The sequence below is a fragment of the Leptosomus discolor genome, chromosome 1 (assembly GCF_034619465.1).
Source record: "Leptosomus discolor isolate bLepDis1 chromosome 1, bLepDis1.hap2, whole genome shotgun sequence".
NCBI classification, from domain to species: Eukaryota; Metazoa; Chordata; class Aves; order Leptosomiformes; family Leptosomidae; genus Leptosomus; species Leptosomus discolor.
This window is the reverse complement of record NC_141391.1, coordinates 126,072,939-126,091,701: the sequence shown is the minus strand read 5'-3', so window position 1 is coordinate 126,091,701 and position 18,763 is coordinate 126,072,939. Positions and strand designations below refer to the sequence as shown.

The following is an 18,763-nucleotide window of genomic DNA, read 5'->3' as shown; positions in this document are numbered from 1 at the left end:
ATGGCTGATTTTTATGCTGCTCCCCTTTATTATATGTATCCTAAATAAATTGAACAATTTTCAGTATTTGTGTTGAGTGCCACAGACTGAACCTGTTTTGTTAAAGGCACAATTCAGCTTTGTAGCTTTTGCATCCGCTTACCCTAACTATGGAGTTAAAGAACAATAGTGGTGCTGAGTATGTACTAGAGCAAAGTAATGTCCATTAAGCACTCAGGTACATGTCACCACCCAAAACCAATGATACCTGTGAAGGAAGGGGCATTTCCCAGCAAAAATGATTACATGTCATATGAGAAGAGGTGCTGGAAAAACATGATGGAAATAGACATGGTGTGGAAAGCCATGGTCTGAACAAGCTTTGAAAATTAACACTCAGAGAAATCTAGTGTGAATAAGGGATTCTCTTGGCAAGTGGTGGCTAAAAAGAAGTGAATTACGAGAAAAATAATTTGCCAGATTTTCTTGTACAAAATGTAGATCAAACAAAAAGAAGAGATTTTATAAAGTTTCTGTACAAACAAGTTTGGAACAAAATTCCCAGCTTTGTTACCATTATTTCCTCTTGTCATGGTTTAACCCCAGCTGGCAACTAAGCATCACGCAGCCGCTCACTTGCTCCCCCCTCATGATGATCTCTTATCCCCATGTCTCCTTGGGATGGGGGACAGAATCGGAAGAGTAAAAGTGAGAGAACTTGTGGGTTGAGATAAAGACAGTTTAATAAGTAAAGCAAAAGCCATACACTCAAGCAAAGCAGAACAGGAATTCATTCACCCCTTCCCATGGGCAAGCAGGTGTTCAGCCATCTCCAGGACAGCCGGGCTCCATCACGTGTAACAGTGACTTGGGAAGACAAATGCCATCACTCTGAATGTCCCCCTCTTCCTTTTTCTTCCCCCAGCTTTATATGCTGAGCAAGACATTGCATGGTACGGAATATCCCTTTGGTCACTTGGGGGGAGCTGTCCTGGCTGTGTCCCCTCCCAACTTCTTGTGCACACCCAAGGGTAGTGGTGGGGTGGGGTGAGAAGCAGAAAAGGCCTTGGCTCTGTGCAAGCGTGGCTCAGCAGTAACAAAAACATCCCTGTGCTATCAACTGTTCAGCACAAATCCAAAACCTAGCCCCACGCTAGCTACTAGTGAAGAAAATTAACTCTATCCTAGCCAAAACCAGCACACCTCTTAAACAAATCTTGACTAAATTTTGGGGTCTAAAAGAGCAGCACGCTTGTCAAGCATGAAATACAGAGTTTTAAGAAGTGGAGCTGGTATTCCTGGGAATATTTATGGGAACTCTGGGAACTCAGAGATGCTCATCAGAACTTGAAACAAAAGCTTGAAGGAATTTAAGCAACATTTTCGGGATGGAAGGGCTTTTGCAAAATGCATTACAAAATGCTTAGACAGATTGGGAAGTCCAGGTGCAACCCTTCTTGTCTGGAAGGGCAGGATGGTCACATAGCAAGAGCTGTCTTGCTGTTCCAGGGCCATCCAGGGTCAGAGCTAACTCTTACATCCCATGTTGTGTTGCCATATCCTAATGCTCATATTGTGGTCTCTTAGTATGTTGTAAATGACACAGATTTGTGTCTCTCTAGAGAGACACTTAGAAGTGGCGTCTTCCAGCCTACAGCGGAGGGTACAAAGAGAACAGGATCTTTTAAATAATCAATGTTTCCTTCTTTTATGTTGCTTTTGTAAACAGTAATAAACAAATAAGGGAATGAACAGTGAGTGGCTAAAGCTGTAAAAAGAGCAGAACCAACTCTCTAGGCTGATGTGTGTCTCCACATGTCTTTAACCCTTTTGTGTCTGTAGATGGAGACAGATGCCTTCTACTGAGTGAGCTGAGCCGAGGGGTGGCAGGCAGTCAGGCTGGAGCCCCGAACACTGGCATTTAAGCAGTTGTTCAGGAGCTGTTGGCACCTGTGTGCTATACAGTCCAGACTGTTTAAAAGACTCAATCCTTACAGTGACTCAACTTCAGTTTTGTCATGAATATGACTACATCCAGCCTGATTAACTGGCTAATGAGTATTTCCCATTGTTGTCGTCCTCAGAAATTCAAACTGGAACCGAATGCTTTTCCCAGCAGTCTCAGTTGGTATCTGTGTGACTTTCTGTACCCCTGATACTAGTGGAGGTGGTATGGTTTGAAAGCTAGCTGCTGGTAAATGTTCAGTCACTCCAGCAGAAGGTTTCTGTCAAGAGTCCAGTCAATGAATGTCTTCTCTTAATATGTCATTATGAGAAGCTTTTTGGTAATTTGATCTACTGTAAAACGTGACGAGGATCTTCTAGGACTTGTGCATCCCGCATTTTTGCAATGTAACTTTAAACAAGTTAAGATTTCTTTGAAGAACAATGGGACAGGCAGACCTGGGAGCAATGAAAGCCTCTAGTACTTCTATCAGACATGAAATAGTGGTCTCTTTGTCCAAGCACAAGACTAACAGTTAAGAGATCATGAGTTCTAGTTTTAGCTCTGTCAGAGACTTATTGCGAGACATTGAGTAAGGTCTCTCTGTTGGTTTGCTTTGACTCAAATCTTCCCCTAGTAGTCGGAGCTGGGAAAGCCAAACCCATTCATGTTTATGAATCGTTGGTGATCCTTAGCCCTGAGGTGCTGTGGTGCTATCTAACACAGTTGTATTGATACTGCTCCCAAGTTTGATATGGGTCCCATAAGAGATACCAATGTTCTATATTTGTATGTCACTTGATTTTTAAAACTTTTTTCCCCCCTCTCCTCTTTGTAGTATTACTCTAACACATCACCAAAATGAGCGAAAAGGAAGACCGAGGAGATCCAGCAGATATGGGTGATTTAACAGAAAGTGAAGAATATGAGGATGATTTCGAAAAAGACCTTGAATGGCTAATTAATGAAGAAGAAAAAGAAAACCTTGCTGAAAGAGAGGTATTTGTTAAATTAAATGCTAGTTGTCTTACTTGGAAGACAAAATTGAGTAATATTTGGAATCACCAGCACAAAATTCAATATGGTTTGAAGTGTGTATGTACATTCACTGAATTTTGACAAGGAAGGTTATTTGGAATTACAGTGAAACACAATTCAGTGAACTGGTTAGTTTGGCTATAATTGCCTTAAAACAGAAAATTCAGTGTTCATTGAAAATAATATGTTTGTTTCAAAAGTACTTCTGGGTTCCTTTAAGTGTTTGTGCAACACATGTTCTGTTTTTATACTGTCACTGGTCACTTTACTGGACAAGCCATGGTTAGTCAAACTGTGCAGTTGTGAAAATAGAGAAACTGCAAGAGAGTTAGTGCCAAAGAAGCCATTAGTTAAGACATGCACTGTTTGACAGCCTGTTTTAGAATTAGGGTACTTAGTACTGCTCTTATCTCTAGCTATTTTTTTGCTCTTTCTCTGATACTGTTCTTTGTTGGGAGAATAGACGAGTTATTTTATTTTTTTTAGAATCCTGAAAAAAATGAAGAGGATATTGGAGCACAAATTGTTAAAATTGCAGACAACTTTGATGAAGACAATGAGGAAATGGAAGAAAATCTGGATCAGCTTTCAGAGGCAGATGTAGATGCCAAAGTGAGACCGTCCAATGAAGAAAGTTTGGAATCCAATTCTGATATTAAACAGGGGGACCGTGTGACTGATAGTGACAGTGAAAGCTCTATCCAGGAATCCAAGCTGGAAAACCAGCAGGAACTGGATGAGGAAGAGGATGAAGAAATAAAGCGTTACATCTTGGAAAAGATTGAAGAAGCCAACAAGCTGCTGGAGAATCAGGCTCCTGTGGATCAGAACCGAGAACGGAAATTAAAATTTAAGGATAAGTTGGTGGATCTTGAAGTTCCTCCTCTAGAAGATGCTGAAGTTTGTAAAACTGACCTTGCAAGAGGAGATGATGTTTCAAATAGGCTATCTCAGTTGCGTATTTCTAATGAAACGGGACAGGGAAGCACATCACTTTCACCACGTACTGGCAAGGAGGAGGAAAAGAAGGATGGTAAAATCCTAGTGGAAAAAGATGGGAAGTTTGAACTCTTAAGTTTACGTGACATTGAAAGCCAGGGCTTTTTGCCCCCAATAAGTGTTTCTTTTACTGATATTGAAACTCAACACACGTTTCCAAAATCTTCACACTGTGGTCCTTTTGGCAGTGTCTCTCGAGGGAAGGAAGTACTTCCAGTAAGACCAGGAGCGCATTCTTCTGGCGGAGAAGAGTGTGTGTATTTCCCTAAACCTCCATCTAACCCTAAGCGTCGCCCAAATTCTGCTATCAATGCTGCAAGAGGTCTGGGGAAACGGAAGACTCCGCAGAGGGCGCAGTCTGCAAATGCGCCTGTGAGAAGCTCCACTTACTGTCTTTCTCCCAGACAGAAAGAATTGCGGAAGCAGTTAGAACAAAGGAAGGAAAAACTGAGGAAAGAGGTAAAGATATAGAGGCAGCAAGTAGATCACAGTGACCATCCTGTTCCTTTGCTTCACAGAGACCACATGTTCAGGGCACATACTCCATTTTTTTCCATGATAAAAGAGGCAGCAATAACAGCAATAATAATAGTTCTCTGGAGTTTGTACAGAATCTCTCAAAACTCCTTTCCTTAAAAGAAAAAAAAACAACCACAGAGTAGCATAGGATCATGCCTTGCAGGAGAAATTGTTTATTTCATATATCCTTCATTAACAGGCCTTCTGCTATATTGTGCTTACTGCTTTTGCTTATTGACTCTCTTTCTACGCAGGTTCCATTACAGGCCCACTGTTTACTGGAACGTAGCATGCGGTATCGTACCTCCACAGGTTACACTGCAGTGCAGGAAGTTAACATTAACCACAGTATTGCAGGTGCACATTTGGGTGCTCATGAAGTGTGCAGCAGGCAGTTATCATAGGGGAGAGCGCTCAGCCATAACATAAAGATTTACCCAGGAGACCGACTGTGAGAACTATCAACAAAGAGGGGTGTGGTTAACATGTACGGAAGATGCAGCTGACTTCAAAAGTGGCATGCCTTGTTGCTTGCATAAGATGCATGCAGGTGAAGTCACGTTGACTGATAATATAACTGGATACTTTTTTCCTGTAAAGGTTTTGCATAGGTGAGCGCTGTAGTAAGTTTTCTCGATGAGTTTGTTGCAAAGTAGGTTTTTTTCCCCTTTCTCTGTTAATCGATATTATGTTTCCTTCTTTCTTGATTTTATCTGGGCACTACACAGAGGACAAAAAGAAACTATTCCCAGTACTGAGGTTACCCTTCTTGTATCTATAAAGGACAATAATAAAAATATTCTATTTTAGGAAATCAAATCAGTATTTTAGGTATTAACAGAAAAAAACCCAACAACCTTTTAATTCTTTCTCAGCTACTTATTCAGGAAAAAATAGTATTTAATAGAGTCAGCTTCTGACAGCTGTAACAGGAACTTCAGAAATCTTTACCAAAGATTTAAAAACCTTAGATGTTTCTCTTTGCTCTGCCTTATGATGACACAGTTACAAAAAGGTAACTTACTATGTGTGCTGCTCTACAAAAAGAGCATGAAGTATCTACCATTTTTCTGTGCCATGGTGTTGTAAGTAAGCTGGCTATGTATCTTCAAAGGTTGCTTTCTATCCGTGGAAATAGGTCTAGTCTGCTTTATTTGAAAAGTTTGCTGAGGCTTAACTCAGTAACAAGGGCTATGAAATGTGAAGAGTTACCGATGTGTTTTCTTTGCCCACACAAAACTGTATCTCTTGACACCAAACTCTGCACATTTAGAGTAAAAGGTAGCGTGGTGGAGGTAAGGAAGGTTTTTTCCCTAACAGTGTGTGCTAAATCTCTTCCTCTGTTGGCTGACTTATGAAAAGGTAAGAATGTATTACCTTATTTCTTCCATTCTGTGATGGATTTCACAGGCATGAAACATTTCTTGACATTACAGGAATCCATCTGTTTCATTTTGGTGGGGTTTCTTTCATTTTAGTAAATTACAAATTGTAAATTTGGAGGATAGTCTGAAAGGTGTGTAGGTGGGAGGAACGTCATTTATTCGCAAGAAGAATAGATTCCTCTGAGTTGAAATGAAGGGGGATTGTAGCTTTTGTGTCAAAGACAGTCAAAACCTGGTAGAATGTCCAGCTTTCTGAAGCGTTGTTTGAAAACCTTTCTCCTCCTTGTAGATATTTGTCATTAGCTAGAATGTGATTAAAAATAATAAAAAAACCGTTCTCAATTTTGTAAAAGTCAGTTCGTTTTATTAACGTGAAAGAAGCGTTAAGCTATTAGTACTCCTTAAGTAAATATATTACAAATTCATGTCCAGAAAAAAAACCCTTATTTATAAGGTAGCGCCTGCAGGCCCTAGGTAGTTAAATATCCTTTAGGGTTTAATGGCTAGTCGAGCGTGAGAGTTGCATTCATTTTTGATGCAGTCTTGCAGTATTCCTGTTTCATCAGTATTGTGTCTCTCATATAATTGAAATGGCTTATTTGTTGTCTGTGGAGGCCTTTGCAGATTCAGATGATGCTCTTAAAAACTAAGTTTATTCACTCTTCATTCCATTTAAGGAAGAAGAAAGGAAAAGGGAACAAGAAGAACAGAAGAGAAGAGAGAATGACATGGTTTTTAAAGCTTGGCTACAGAAGAAGAAAGAACAAGTGCAAGAAGAAAAGCGAATTCGTCGTGCGAAGGAGTTAGAAGACTTGAACAGCAAAGTAAGATCTCCCTAATGCAGGACGGGATCTGTGGTGCTCTTGCTAAATAGGGAAACCAAATTCTAAGCCTGCGTTCTTAGCTAAGCATGTGAAAATTTACAGTGATAGGAAGTCTTTTTGTTACATTTTTTTCAGTGAAGAGCTAGACTGACTTGCACATTTAGGATTGTTCTGCTTGGCGGGGTGGCTTGTGTCTCAGAAACTGCATATATGAACTTAATAGCTATAAAATCACAGGAGACACAGAGATGCTCCTTTTTATCAGGAAAATGACTTGATTGAACCCTGCAGTGAACAAGCGGCCAGAAAACCCTTTGAAGTGCATTCCTTACCATCAGAACTTGTTGGCAAGCAGTTAATGCACGTGACCTGACCAGAACCTAAAGATTCAGATGCTCTGTTCTGAAGTTCCTCTGCCTTGGAGTGATGGGCTTGAAAAACTAAATTCAGTATGTTTTAAAACATACTGCTTTGAATGCTTGTTTATGTATATATTCCATGCCAGATTAGCATATGCTCTGGTTTGCTTATAAAGTATTTTTCATGGATGGGAGATGCCAGCAGAGTTCAAAAAATTATTACAACGTGATGAATATAAAGGTTATTTAGTGATAAGCCTTGTGTATATGTGTCTTTTTTTTTTTTTTTCAATAGGAGAGGAACAGGAATCCAGAAGAAGCCTTCAAGTTATGGCTTAAAAAAAAGCATCAAGAACACATGAAAGAAAAACAGATTGAAATTCTGAGACGCCAAGCTGAGGGCATTGCTTTTTTTCCAAGAACTGAGGAATGCAACAGAGCCTTTAAAGAGTGAGTAGGGTCATTCCTATGGAATCATGAGTCATAGAACAGTTTTTGGGTTGGAAGGGACCTTAAAGATCATGCAGTTCCAGCCCCCCTGGTGTGGGCTGGGACACCTTCTGCTAGATCAGTGCTCAAAGCCCCATCCAGCCTGGCCATATTTGAAAATCTTGTAGTCTATCAGCTTAAGACTGTAGGTATTTTATGGTGCATCTTTACTGCTGAAGTCTTTTGGTTGGTTTTTTTTTTCATAAACATGCCCTCATGAACTTACACCCTAGCAAAAAATACATCAATTCCTTGATGTTGTTTGTTCACTGTTGTGAAATCAGTTCTTAGAACCTGAGTTGAAATAGTGAATTACTTCTGCTGGAAATGGGAGATCCTTCTCCCCTGCCCCTTTTTGCCTTTTCTGGAGCAGGCTTGGGTTGATTCAGTGCATTAAAGCAGAAAGTTAATCCAATAATTTTTTTTTTTTCCCTTGAGTCCATGAGTCAAATTATCTCAACAAAAGCAGGGAGGTAAAGGTGGGTCCAGAAGCAGGAGAGCATTGGGATGGTGAAGTAGTGCTTCCCGTGTTTAGGAGTGGCAGGCTTTTAGACTGGCTCAGCCACAACACCTAACTTTATCCTACAGACCAAGGTGACTCCAGTTAAATGGGGGCAAGTCTTTGACTGGCTGATGTAAAATTTTCAGTTGCAACTATCAGTACTTCTAGCCCTCTTTTTCTCTCCGCAGATGGCTAAAAAGAAAGAGAGAAGAAAAACGAGCAGAAGAACTAGCTGCTAAAGAGAGAGCAAGGCAGCTTAGATTAGAAGCCAGAAGAGCAAAACAGATGCAGAACATCCACTGTATTAGTTCAGAGCCAAAATCCTTTCGCTTCACAGACCATTACAGTTGAAAGCTTGATGCAACAGCAGAGCTCTGTGTGGCAACTCTCTTAATTTTTATGTCTTGAGCTTTTGCTCTTTACAGCTACTGACTTTTTGTGGTGTTTTTAAAGCTTTCAAGGAAGTTTAACAATCACCTTCACTGACAATGATTTTACTATCTATTTATTTGTTATTTTGTTGAAAAGCCTGCTGTTATGTACAACTCAGGGATCTTCTCGGTTTGACCAAATCTAAATGAGTGTGACATCTATATAGAAGGGTGGCAAATACACATTCCTGTCTTTAAAAGGCACTTTATACTCAACTCCACCATGAATTCCTGGATGCAGGCTATTTTGTAAAATGTTGAATTTTTGATGGATTAGTATTGCTGTTTGCTGCTGCTTGTGATGAAGACTGTACAAGGTGTTCTGTTGTTGGAAAATACTGTTTCTTGTACCACTTTCTATTGACCTGTTGACCAGCCATTAATTCTGGCTAGACTGGAGGAATATTTTATTTTAGTTCAGGGAAAGCGATCATTGAAGGCTAACATGTATGTGAACGTGCAACAGTTTTTGGAAGTTATTTCTGTGAGTCATATTTAGTAGTTTTCTGTTCCAGGAAATTAAGAGGTTGTGTGAATTCTGACCTTTACCAATACCAATGAAGCTGCATTCCCTGTATACCTGTCCATGTTTGCTGAATTTATTAAAATAAACTACATCACCTTACCCAGGTAAATTGTGAACTCTTGTCAGGGAACACGCTGAGGTCACTCATGAAATCATAAAGTTAGTGGGAGATGAAGAGTGTTCTGTCCACCTACGTGTCCAACAGATTTCATGATCTGGCATTATTCTTCTATTTTTCCACATTCAAAGACAGAAGCGTAGCAGATGCCAAGCCAGTTTGCCATAAGTAGTTTTCTCTTACTATGTTGGAGATAGTTATAGGCGTATTGAGAAAGTACTGGTGTTTGACCCGAGAGTGCTGTGTTCCAGCATTTGCCGGCATAGATAAAGGGCAGGGATGTGAAATGAAAATTTCACATGCTAATGAGAAACACGAGTAACAGGTCCTTCCCTCCTTCCTGTACCTTCCTCTGACACCAAGGGCAAGAAGTGCTTTTTGGGTCTAGCACGCAAATGCAGGGGGAAAGTTTGCAAAGTTCTCGCTGTTTCCCTAATTGCAGTAAGCTACAAAAGAGGCGTTTCTCGGTTCATCACCTCAGATCAGCACAATGATGGGTTTTACAGCTTGATGCCATACAGTTCCTTTTATGCTGCAGAGAAACCAAGGTCAGAAATACAGCTATATTAAATCCAAAATTGCAGCTTGAAAGCAAGCAAAGAAAGTTTATTGTAGCCTCCTTCATGCAAACCAAAGCATGGCCAGCAACACCAAGAACTTACAACTTAGACATTCTGATTGTGGTATGAGATTCAAAGGAAAACTGGGTAAAAGCAACCATTTCAGAAACCCTTTCCCCAAACTAGACAGCTACATAGGACTAATTTGGGAATGAAACTAAGAAATTAAAATGCGTATTTGCATCCTCCTACCTTTCCTCTTCACATTTGCAACTTAAATGGGCTTCTCTGGATTTAGCAAATTATCTGCTAAAAGTTCTCTTCAAACCTACAGCAAGATTATAAAACCATAAAAGTAAAAAAATATATATATTTTTTACTAGTACCTCTGCAAACTTAGTGCTTATCTTCAGCTTCCTATAACACCCAGAAAGACCTTGGACAAGGACTGGGTTCTAACGCTAGGTCAGGATTCAACACTATGTACTAAAGGAGGTGTATCACACTGTCTTTGCTGAGGATCAGCTATGCCACAGCTTCACTCTAGAAGCTGAAATAGATGGAAAAGCCATTATTTTAGCTTTATGGAAACACAAGAATAATCTTACCCCCACAGTTTTCCATAATCTATTTAAAACCAGTTACTATTTATCTTTTACACCTAGAGTTCATTCAAGCTCTTTCTCCTTGTTGCCAGGAGGACTGCAACACTGCAGATGCTCTTACTTTCAGAACTTACAGCTATGAAGAATCATTGCACATACTCCTTTTTATTACTAAATTTAAAAGGCTGAACATAAACTCTGGGACAGTTCATTGCCTTGGCTAAGATTAAAAAAAAAAACAAAAAAAGCATGGAGCTGACCATTTTCCATTGCCCTTTTTTTTTTTTTTTTTAAACATAACCTATCAGCATGTCACTTACTTTGGTATAGTTAAACTTTTGTCTCTCTTTAAAGAGAAATTTATTGATATTTGCTAATAAGACTATAAACCTTAAACAAGTGAGGGCATCTCCATGGAGACCAGCAGAACATTTGAACATTTTTGGTCTTGCCTTTGTAGAAGAAAATGAGTGCTTTCCAAACTGAAAAACTAGCAGACGGGAAATCCTCTCAGTCCCTAACTTCAAGAGGCAGAGAAGCAGAAACTGCATCATTTCCAGTGTTAAACCCACCTATTATGGAAAGAAATAGGAAAAAGGGAACGCTGCTGAACATCAACTAGAGTAACTCTTCAGAAAGAGCGTGTGTGCAGTTGCATTGGCTGTGTTTCTAAAGGGCTATCAGCTCTCCTTGACAGTGATTGCAACAATTGAAAGTTACATCTTCATATCTTGTATATGGGTGAAACCTTCCGATACTCTTCTTTGTGGAAAGGAAGGAGGATGGAGAAGTCTCAGAAAAAGAAACTTCTGTTGATGTTTCTGTACGTGCAGCTGGATCTAGTACTCGTAGCACCTAAGGATGGAAAATTTGAGACTGAAAATACATCTATTAAGTCTAATGGGCTTTATCCTTCTCTAACAGCTAGAAAGGATTTCTGCTTAAAAGTAATATTTCAGGTTTTTTTCAGAGTTGAAAATTAAATATTCGCCTATCCAGACCCTCAATATAAAGACACTAAGTACTGTTTATAAATTACTAATGTCCATCAGAAATCCAAGGTATGATTTTATTAAGAATTAAAAAAAATCTAATCTTTTTAGCAGAATTGAGCAAAGCCAGGCAAGAACACCACAGACCACTAGGCACTGTGAGCCTCCTGCTGCTCAGCTACTACTCAATTGCTTCCAGACTACTGTTAGTCTGGTTTGCTATTTAATTATGAAGCTTCCTGCAGCAGAAACTTATCTTGAAAGATAATCATACAGCTTCTCTCTGTTTCCACCCACTTTGAATAGAGCTGATTTTTAGAGCAACAGAAACTACTGCTGAAGTGTTACGACTTATTCCTACCTGAATCTTTTCTCCCACTCAGATTTTAAACTCAACTAAGTATTTTCAACTGGCTTCCTCCTGACACACTAACTCTAAAAATTTTGACTCAGTCATTTGTGGTGCTAGGGACAGAGAAGGAAACAGTATGTACCATCATATTAGGGTGTTCTGCTTATTATTCCAGGGGTTGGTTGGTTTGTTTTGTGGTTTTTTTTTTTTTCATTTGGGTCTTTTTAATGAGGGAAACAGACAGGTCTGTCCAGCATGTTTCCCCTGCATATAGGTTTGAAAAAAGGGAAGCTATTAAGTAGTGAACACAAAGCAGGGTGTTTCTTTCTGGAAAGAAGACTCCATGCTGGCAGACTGAGATGTATGAAGAGTTCTTACCATTTCAGCCATTTTCTCAGCAGGGGTACTGCAAAACTCCACAGCTGTTGAAGTCTTTTTTGGACTGTTAGTGCCAACATTTCCAAGAAGATGTGAGCTTACAGCTTTGGCCAGCTTACAATTCACAGCTGCTAGCTCTGTTGTAGTGTAAGGTTGGGCACTAGGATAGTATGTCTGTTGTCTCCCCCATTGAAGAGAAACCATCAGCTCCTCCAGCAGCCTGCACAGAAAAGAAAAAAACACTATTAGTGGGTTTTGTACTCTATACTATCAGCACACAGCATACTCAGAGGAATGGTCCCTTCCCAAGACTTACTGCACAAGCTAAATGTTAACCGGACAAATGGGGGCGGGGGGAAAGTGTTTTGAAAGAAGGAGGCAAACAGGCTACTCTCCAAGGCAAGGCCTCACCACCACAGTATTTTCATACTGGATTTGACATCTGGCAGGATATGCACTAAAAAGCCAATGTGGGTAGAAGAATCTGTATGTTTTGGAAGGAGACAGAGGAGACTTGAAGTCAAGACAGTAAGTGATTTTTAAGTAGAGAAAGCCTGAGAATATAAGTGATGTCAGTTCTACAGTATATTACCCCTAAGATGTCACACCTCCAGGGAATGAAGAAAGAACTGATGCTACTTTGGCTCTTTCAGCTCTGGGACTGACAAGTGACCATACTATCCATCAGCACAATTAATTTTTGTTGAATATCACTGGAACAGTTATTTGATCCTTCTCTGGCCTAGAATAAACTGACAGAAATGAAGTGTGCACAGAGGCAGCCTGGATTCGAAAAATCATACTTCTGTGTGTCAATCATCTCTTGCCGGAACTGATCACGTTCATTCAGCAAGTCCTGGATTGCACTTTGTGCGTCCCTGGTTTGACGCTGCAGAATTGCTCTGGTATTGGTTAGCTCGTCAGCCATAACCCTGCAAAAGAAATCTCCAATCAGCAGTGTGAGCAAGCAGTTTGAAAGTCACATTTATTCTACTACAGACCATAATTTGTCAGCTCAAACTAAAGATTAAGCTGCTGTTCTCACTCCCCTCCCCCATACAGAGGCTGTACCAACCTCGTTACAAACGACATGTATTAAGAATCATTTCTGTTCAACTACAGCCCATACAAGTGCAAGACAATGTTTTGACTTGCTGAGTTTAAACAATCTCATGTCACTTAACAGAAATCTAGTAACAGACATTTCAAAATACCTTGGGTAAGTGAACATGGTGGTCAAGGATCCTGAAAGATAAAATGCTAAATATTTTGTTTTACTAACACAGTTCTCACAAGTATGCCCTAATGACATCTCTTCATACTCGTCTCTGAAGATGACAGCTACGGCTACAGACTGCACCCATTCACCTCTATGCCTGTCTCGGGGCAATAACTAGACGTTGCATGTGCCAGACACAAGCATTTAAGAGCTATGAGACAAGTGTTGTCACATTTTGCTATGCCATGAGACTTGGCACTAACCCCTCAAGCAGATATTTCAAATGCCTGTGATACTGCAAATGCAAAAAGCAGAATGACATTTAAACAACAACCCGTTAAAAAACAGAGATCTCAATGAACCAGAATATTACAATATTGAAGGGTGTTACTCTATGCACGTCACCAGGGACTTGCATCCCTGATCTCGGAACTCCTCGAAAAGAAAGAAGTTACGTTAGGATAGTAGCTCTTGCCTAGCTAGGACTATCACAAGCACTTATCATTCACTCAATATGCTGAAACTTCTTAAGATCAGCAAATTAAAGGGAGGAGGCTGTATTTTATGACCATTTCCTTCAAACAGCAGGTCTTTTGTGATGCATTAAGCATCACAATTAAAATGTAGTCAGGCATATCTGAGTACAGCAGGAGATTAAAAATCCTAGTATGCTATTTACAGATCTGTAAAGACAACTACACTCAGCAAGTTAAGTCTAATCCATTGTCAAATGAGATTTTGACATTCAGACCAGCTCTTATGGTTACAGAAGTAACAGTTGGGTTCTTAGCAGTAACATAACCCGTGTTCAGGAAGAGGTCCCCCTACTCTTTCTTCCATACTGAGCTGTTCTTCACACTAGATCCCTGAATGACTATAAGCAGAGTTCTTAACCAAATCAACTTCTTCACAAACTGATGATTGTACCATACTGGGGGGGTGAGGATAAAAATCAAGCTAATTACCTTTAAGACAAGTCAAGACAGCTGTCCTGGAAGACATTTTTAAACCTAAACTGCACACAGTCTATCTATTGACCGAAGGAAAACGCTGTTATAACAGCTCTGTCAGAGGGATACCTGCTTGCTAGGAATTTGCTTCGCCACACATCACACTGTATAGACATGCGCTCCAATTGTTCGGACAACTGAGACATATTCCTGCCCAGGACTTCATTTTCTAGGATCAGCTGATTTTTCTCACGAGCCATCCGTTCAAAGTGATACTGCAAATCATCCCCAACAGAAGCAACAAGTAATTTCTTCAGCTCCCGATTCACCTAGAATTAGACCAGACTGCCTTGTAATTATCAATATAGAATGAAACACCTCCTACTTCCAGAAAGCAGCACAAGTTATTGCAAATTGCTAACAATAAATTGCCTTTCGCTTTCCAGAATGGGATGCATCCAACGTGGAGTACATTGAGCCTCACAATCCACTCTAGTGGGCACAAACATTTGAGACTAATGCACATTTAACACATTCTTGTTTAAATTCTAACAGAGGCCACAGAGGAAGAATGAAAACCTGCTACAAGAAAAACAAAAATTTCAGTAGTATTCAAGTCTTGAATCAGTGAGATAACAAAGGATTAGACAAGAAATCCACAGATTATATTCTGTAGAAAGTTATAATCACCCCTTCTATGGCATAACATTTTTCACTCAGTGGTTGAGTTGAGGAGTAAAATCTTTCCTCATGAAAGACTCATTTCCCTGCAGCCCTCTAATGTGTTTCTCCCAGCTTCAAGCCCTTGATTCTTTCATCTGTTGTCAGAGAAGCAGCACTGGATCACTTAGATGTACTTCTATGCCGCATCTTAGCTGACAAGTTCAAAAGGGAAACTACTTGTTTCAAGGCTACGGTGTCACAGCAGTTCTCTTTAGTCACGTTCACAAACTGCTTATATAAACCAAAGCAGCTCAGCTGTGTGAGAGAAAACACATTTCTTACCTCTGTCTGTACACGCAGCTGATTAGAAAGACCTTCTTTATCCTGTAACAGTCGCTTTTCTGAATTCTTTAGCTTTTCAATTGTGTTTTTCAGCTCTAGCTGTTCTTTCTTGGGATCTGTGGTTCCATCTGACTGGTGGAACAGGTCTCCTCTATGTCCCACTGATTTAGCTACCTTAGCATTTTTAGTTGGAACAACATGGGTGATAGCTGCTTTGGGGACTAATATACGAATAGCTTCAATCTCCACTGATTTATCAGCATGTACTTTCCCTAGCTGCAGAACTCCAGGACTCAGGGAAGAGACTGTCTTTTTTTGTGGGCTCGGGTGGATGTGATGGTTCGTAGCGTTGGCTCCAGTGATTCCTTCCACCGATTCTGCTGTCTGCTCTGTTTCCATGCCATCTCCAGGTCCTCGGATGGGTGATGAGGCATCATCAACTAAAATTTAGGAATAGCAGAGGGAAAGTTTACCACCTTTCACTTTGTTATAGTCTCACTGTAACTCTTCACAATTTCCGTACTTCAAAGTTACAGATTTTAATTGCACACTGCATGTGTAAAATAGTCCTTTGCAGCAGCAATTATCAAGCACAAGTTAGAAAAGTCATTACTCAAGTGAGTCTTGCTCATTAATATTAATAGTAGAAGACACAAACATTGATCTGAATTGTATTACTCTTCATTTCCTGCTGCCATACAAGATTAAACGCAGACATGAAAAGAGCTAGTATGGAGGGAATTCTTGACATTGTTACTCATAAGCTGAAAGCAAAATCAGGTTTTGGGAGCTGACAGAACCAGAGCAGTCACATTTTAAAAGCAAGAATTAAATGAAAAGCATCCATTAGCTACATAGCTACTAACACCTTAAGAAGTTTAGCAGACTTTCAAGCACTATCTGCCACATGTTTTAGTTGTCTAAGTGAAGGTTTAAGAAAAGCCAAGCCAGTTCTGCTTCATTTCTAATCAATAAACCCCAGTATTCCCAGTAATGATGCATTCTGCTCTGAATTCCCCAATATGCATGATAAAGTTTATTGAAATTCATTTTATTTATGTTCACTGAGTTTTCAGCTGAATGAAATATTATTGTAGCAAACTTTCCTCACAATGGGTAAAAGCAAGAAAGTTTCTTAGAACATAGCTACGCACACTGCTCTTTTCCTCATCCTGCTGGCAGTAATGTGAGCCTGCGTCCTCTATCCAAATAACCAGGAATTTCAAAAGTGCTGTAGTAGCACCATTATATCGCCCTACTTCCAAGTTGGCTGTATCAGTACCAACAGGTTCTAAATACTAGCGGAGGCCTGACAGACAAGCATACAGACAGGTGACATACCAGTGACAAACTTGTTTTCAACACAAAGCTGAATTAGAAAACTACATTGAATTAACTGTTCCAGCCAGGCAGTTCTAGTTTTCACTGCACTCATGAAGTCACACAACTACTTCCTAATAGTTACATAAACGGAGTCAGTTTAAATGAATGGAGCCTGGCACACAGTGTAACTCTGGTCTCCGGAATTCAAGCTAAAGTACTCTTAATCCAGTCTGCTTCGGTATCATGTGAACCACCTACCTTTTTCTAGAGATGTCATTTTCTCTTTAGTAGTCAGCTCTTCCTAACTACGTTAAGTCTGAGGAAATGAGGAGGGAGGAGAGGAAAAAAAAAAATCTTTAGCACGGTAACAGTGTAACAGTGACAGTCAATCTTGGATTACCCTATTTTCTAGTACAACCTCTAAACTCCAATTCAGTAGCACAGTGGAAAAAGAAAACACACCAAGGCAAAGGAAAAAGCCAAAATGCTAAAAACCACTCCAGGACCCAAAGAGTTAAAAGGAGAAGGCCTATGAGACTTCTGGCACTTGTTTCTTTTTTCACTAAGAGCTGGACTTCAACTCCTGTCTCTTGCTCCTCATCCAGTTCCAGTTTCCATTTCTCAAATTTCTCTTTCTGGCCCCCCTCCTATTTTCAGTGAGCCCTCATCTCACCCTTTAAAACTCTGTAACGCTCCCAGAGTACAACTGCATGACTGTGCAGAGAAAAGCTAAGTTCATTGCAGAACCACAAGAAAGGGCAACCCCACACCGTGCTTATAGAAGACCAAGAGGCGAGGAGGAAACGATGGCAACTGCACAGTTGCACAATTGCTTTAGTCCTGCTTGCTAACCTAACTTTTTTGACACAGTCGATGCCCAGCCAAAGCAGAAGTCAGCGCCCTGAGTGGCTGCACATGCTTAGTTTAACTTAACAGTAAAACTTCACACCCAGTTTGGCCCAAACTGCCATCCTGGCCATTTTCTCCCTTATCAACCAACGCTATTGACCATTGCCTCCTTTATCCACTCTCAATCCTCCTTTTCTAGGGTCTGTCATTAACTGCATTAGTTTGAGATCAGTATATCCCCGTTTTGTCGTTTTTTTCCCCCCTTTAGTTCTCTCTGTTATTCAAGGGAGATCTCCAAAAGCCCTTGCTTCCTTTCATTACACCACCAACTGAAAAGGTTTAACTACAACTTTTACTGACTTCCATTGCTACAGCTCTCTGCCCTGAAAAGATACTGGTAGCAGTGAGCACACTACTGATAGCTTTCTAGGTTCATGACTTGTTTCACAGAAGGTGGGTTTCTCTTTCGTGATGACCAGAAGACAAAAGAAACACCTTTCCCTCCTTGAGCTTTCTCAAGCCATAGATACGGGAACATCTCACTATCTGTTTCTTGTACAATTGGAGTTAGGTTTTTTGCCCATTTAATACCACAATGTGTTAACCACCACTGCTCATTAATTTCTGATTGAGGCTCTGTACTCATTTGGGGAGAAAAAGAAGGATGAAAGTGTAGTTGCCCAGAAAGAGGCAAGAATACTCAATAAAAGCCTGATTATGAGCATTTGGTCTTATCCACTTCATCTGAGACCACCTTCTGATGAACCTGCTCCTTCAGCGTTCACTGTTCTAGTAAGAACTACGTGCAAAGTCTCAGGGTAAGCCTCCGCATACATCCCCCTCTTGTTATGTTCCACATGACAAACAGCGCAAGGACATCCTGTATTACCTCGGCTGAGTCACGACCCACGAAGGCCTCGGAAAACCGCCACCGACCCAGCCCCGGCCACCCAGCTCGCGCCGCGGCTGCCGGGGGCGAGGAGGTGCCCCCCTCTCACCTCAGCCCCGCAGCTCGCCGGTAAGCGACAGCCGGACGTTACCCACCGCTCTGGAAAAGAGGCCTCTCACCCCACGGCGCTCTCGGCCAACACGGACCGAGCCCTCGCCCGGCCGCTCTCGACCTCCAGCCCTACTGCCACCAGGCCGCCCCAAGCCCCCCGCCCAGGCAGGCCGCCCCCGGGCCGGGCAGAGGATCAGCCCGCGGGAAGGGGAGGCGGGGCCCTGACGACGTTACCGGAGCGCGCAGCAGCACTGACGCAACGCCACTGACAACCGCCACAACCACCACCTCTCCCAACTTCCGCTTCCTGCGGCGGGCGGAGCGCTGCCGGGTGATGCCCACCCCTTCCCCCAATCGCTGGGCCCTGTACGGGGGCGTGGCTCCGGTTGCCAGGGCGCGGCTTCGCGTGGCGTCAC

The 18,763-nt window shown here is 41.1% G+C and overlaps 2 protein-coding genes across 3 annotated transcripts; one reads left to right on the top strand and one right to left on the bottom strand.

The window, feature by feature from the left end:
• The first annotated feature begins 2,785 nt into the window (after window positions 1-2,785).
• CCDC181 (coiled-coil domain containing 181) lies at window positions 2,786-8,465 on the top strand. The gene is made up of 5 exons (XM_009956302.2): window positions 2,786-2,923; window positions 3,449-4,420; window positions 6,543-6,689; window positions 7,344-7,498; window positions 8,228-8,465. Exons 1-5 carry the CDS (start codon window positions 2,786-2,788, stop codon window positions 8,388-8,390), a joined length of 1,575 nt encoding a protein of 524 aa, XP_009954604.1. The 3' UTR covers window positions 8,391-8,465.
• A 1,160-nt stretch (window positions 8,466-9,625) lies between these two features.
• On the bottom strand, window positions 9,626-18,623 carry BLZF1 (basic leucine zipper nuclear factor 1). 2 transcript variants are annotated; one of them, XM_086478224.1, is made up of 7 exons: window positions 18,582-18,623; window positions 16,757-16,814; window positions 15,176-15,615; window positions 14,300-14,499; window positions 12,805-12,933; window positions 12,002-12,221; window positions 9,626-11,134 (listed from the first exon to the last, which is right to left on the bottom strand). In XM_086478224.1, the coding sequence occupies exons 2-7, from the start codon at window positions 16,773-16,775 to the stop codon at window positions 10,949-10,951; spliced, it is 1,194 nt and encodes a 397-aa protein (XP_086334350.1). In that variant the 5' UTR covers window positions 16,776-16,814; window positions 18,582-18,623; the 3' UTR covers window positions 9,626-10,948. The 2 variants fall into 2 exon arrangements, with proteins under 2 accessions (XP_086334350.1, XP_086334358.1); XM_086478232.1 differs by lacking the exon at window positions 18,582-18,623 and adding an exon at window positions 18,346-18,455.
• Window positions 18,624-18,763: the final 140 nt, after the last annotated feature.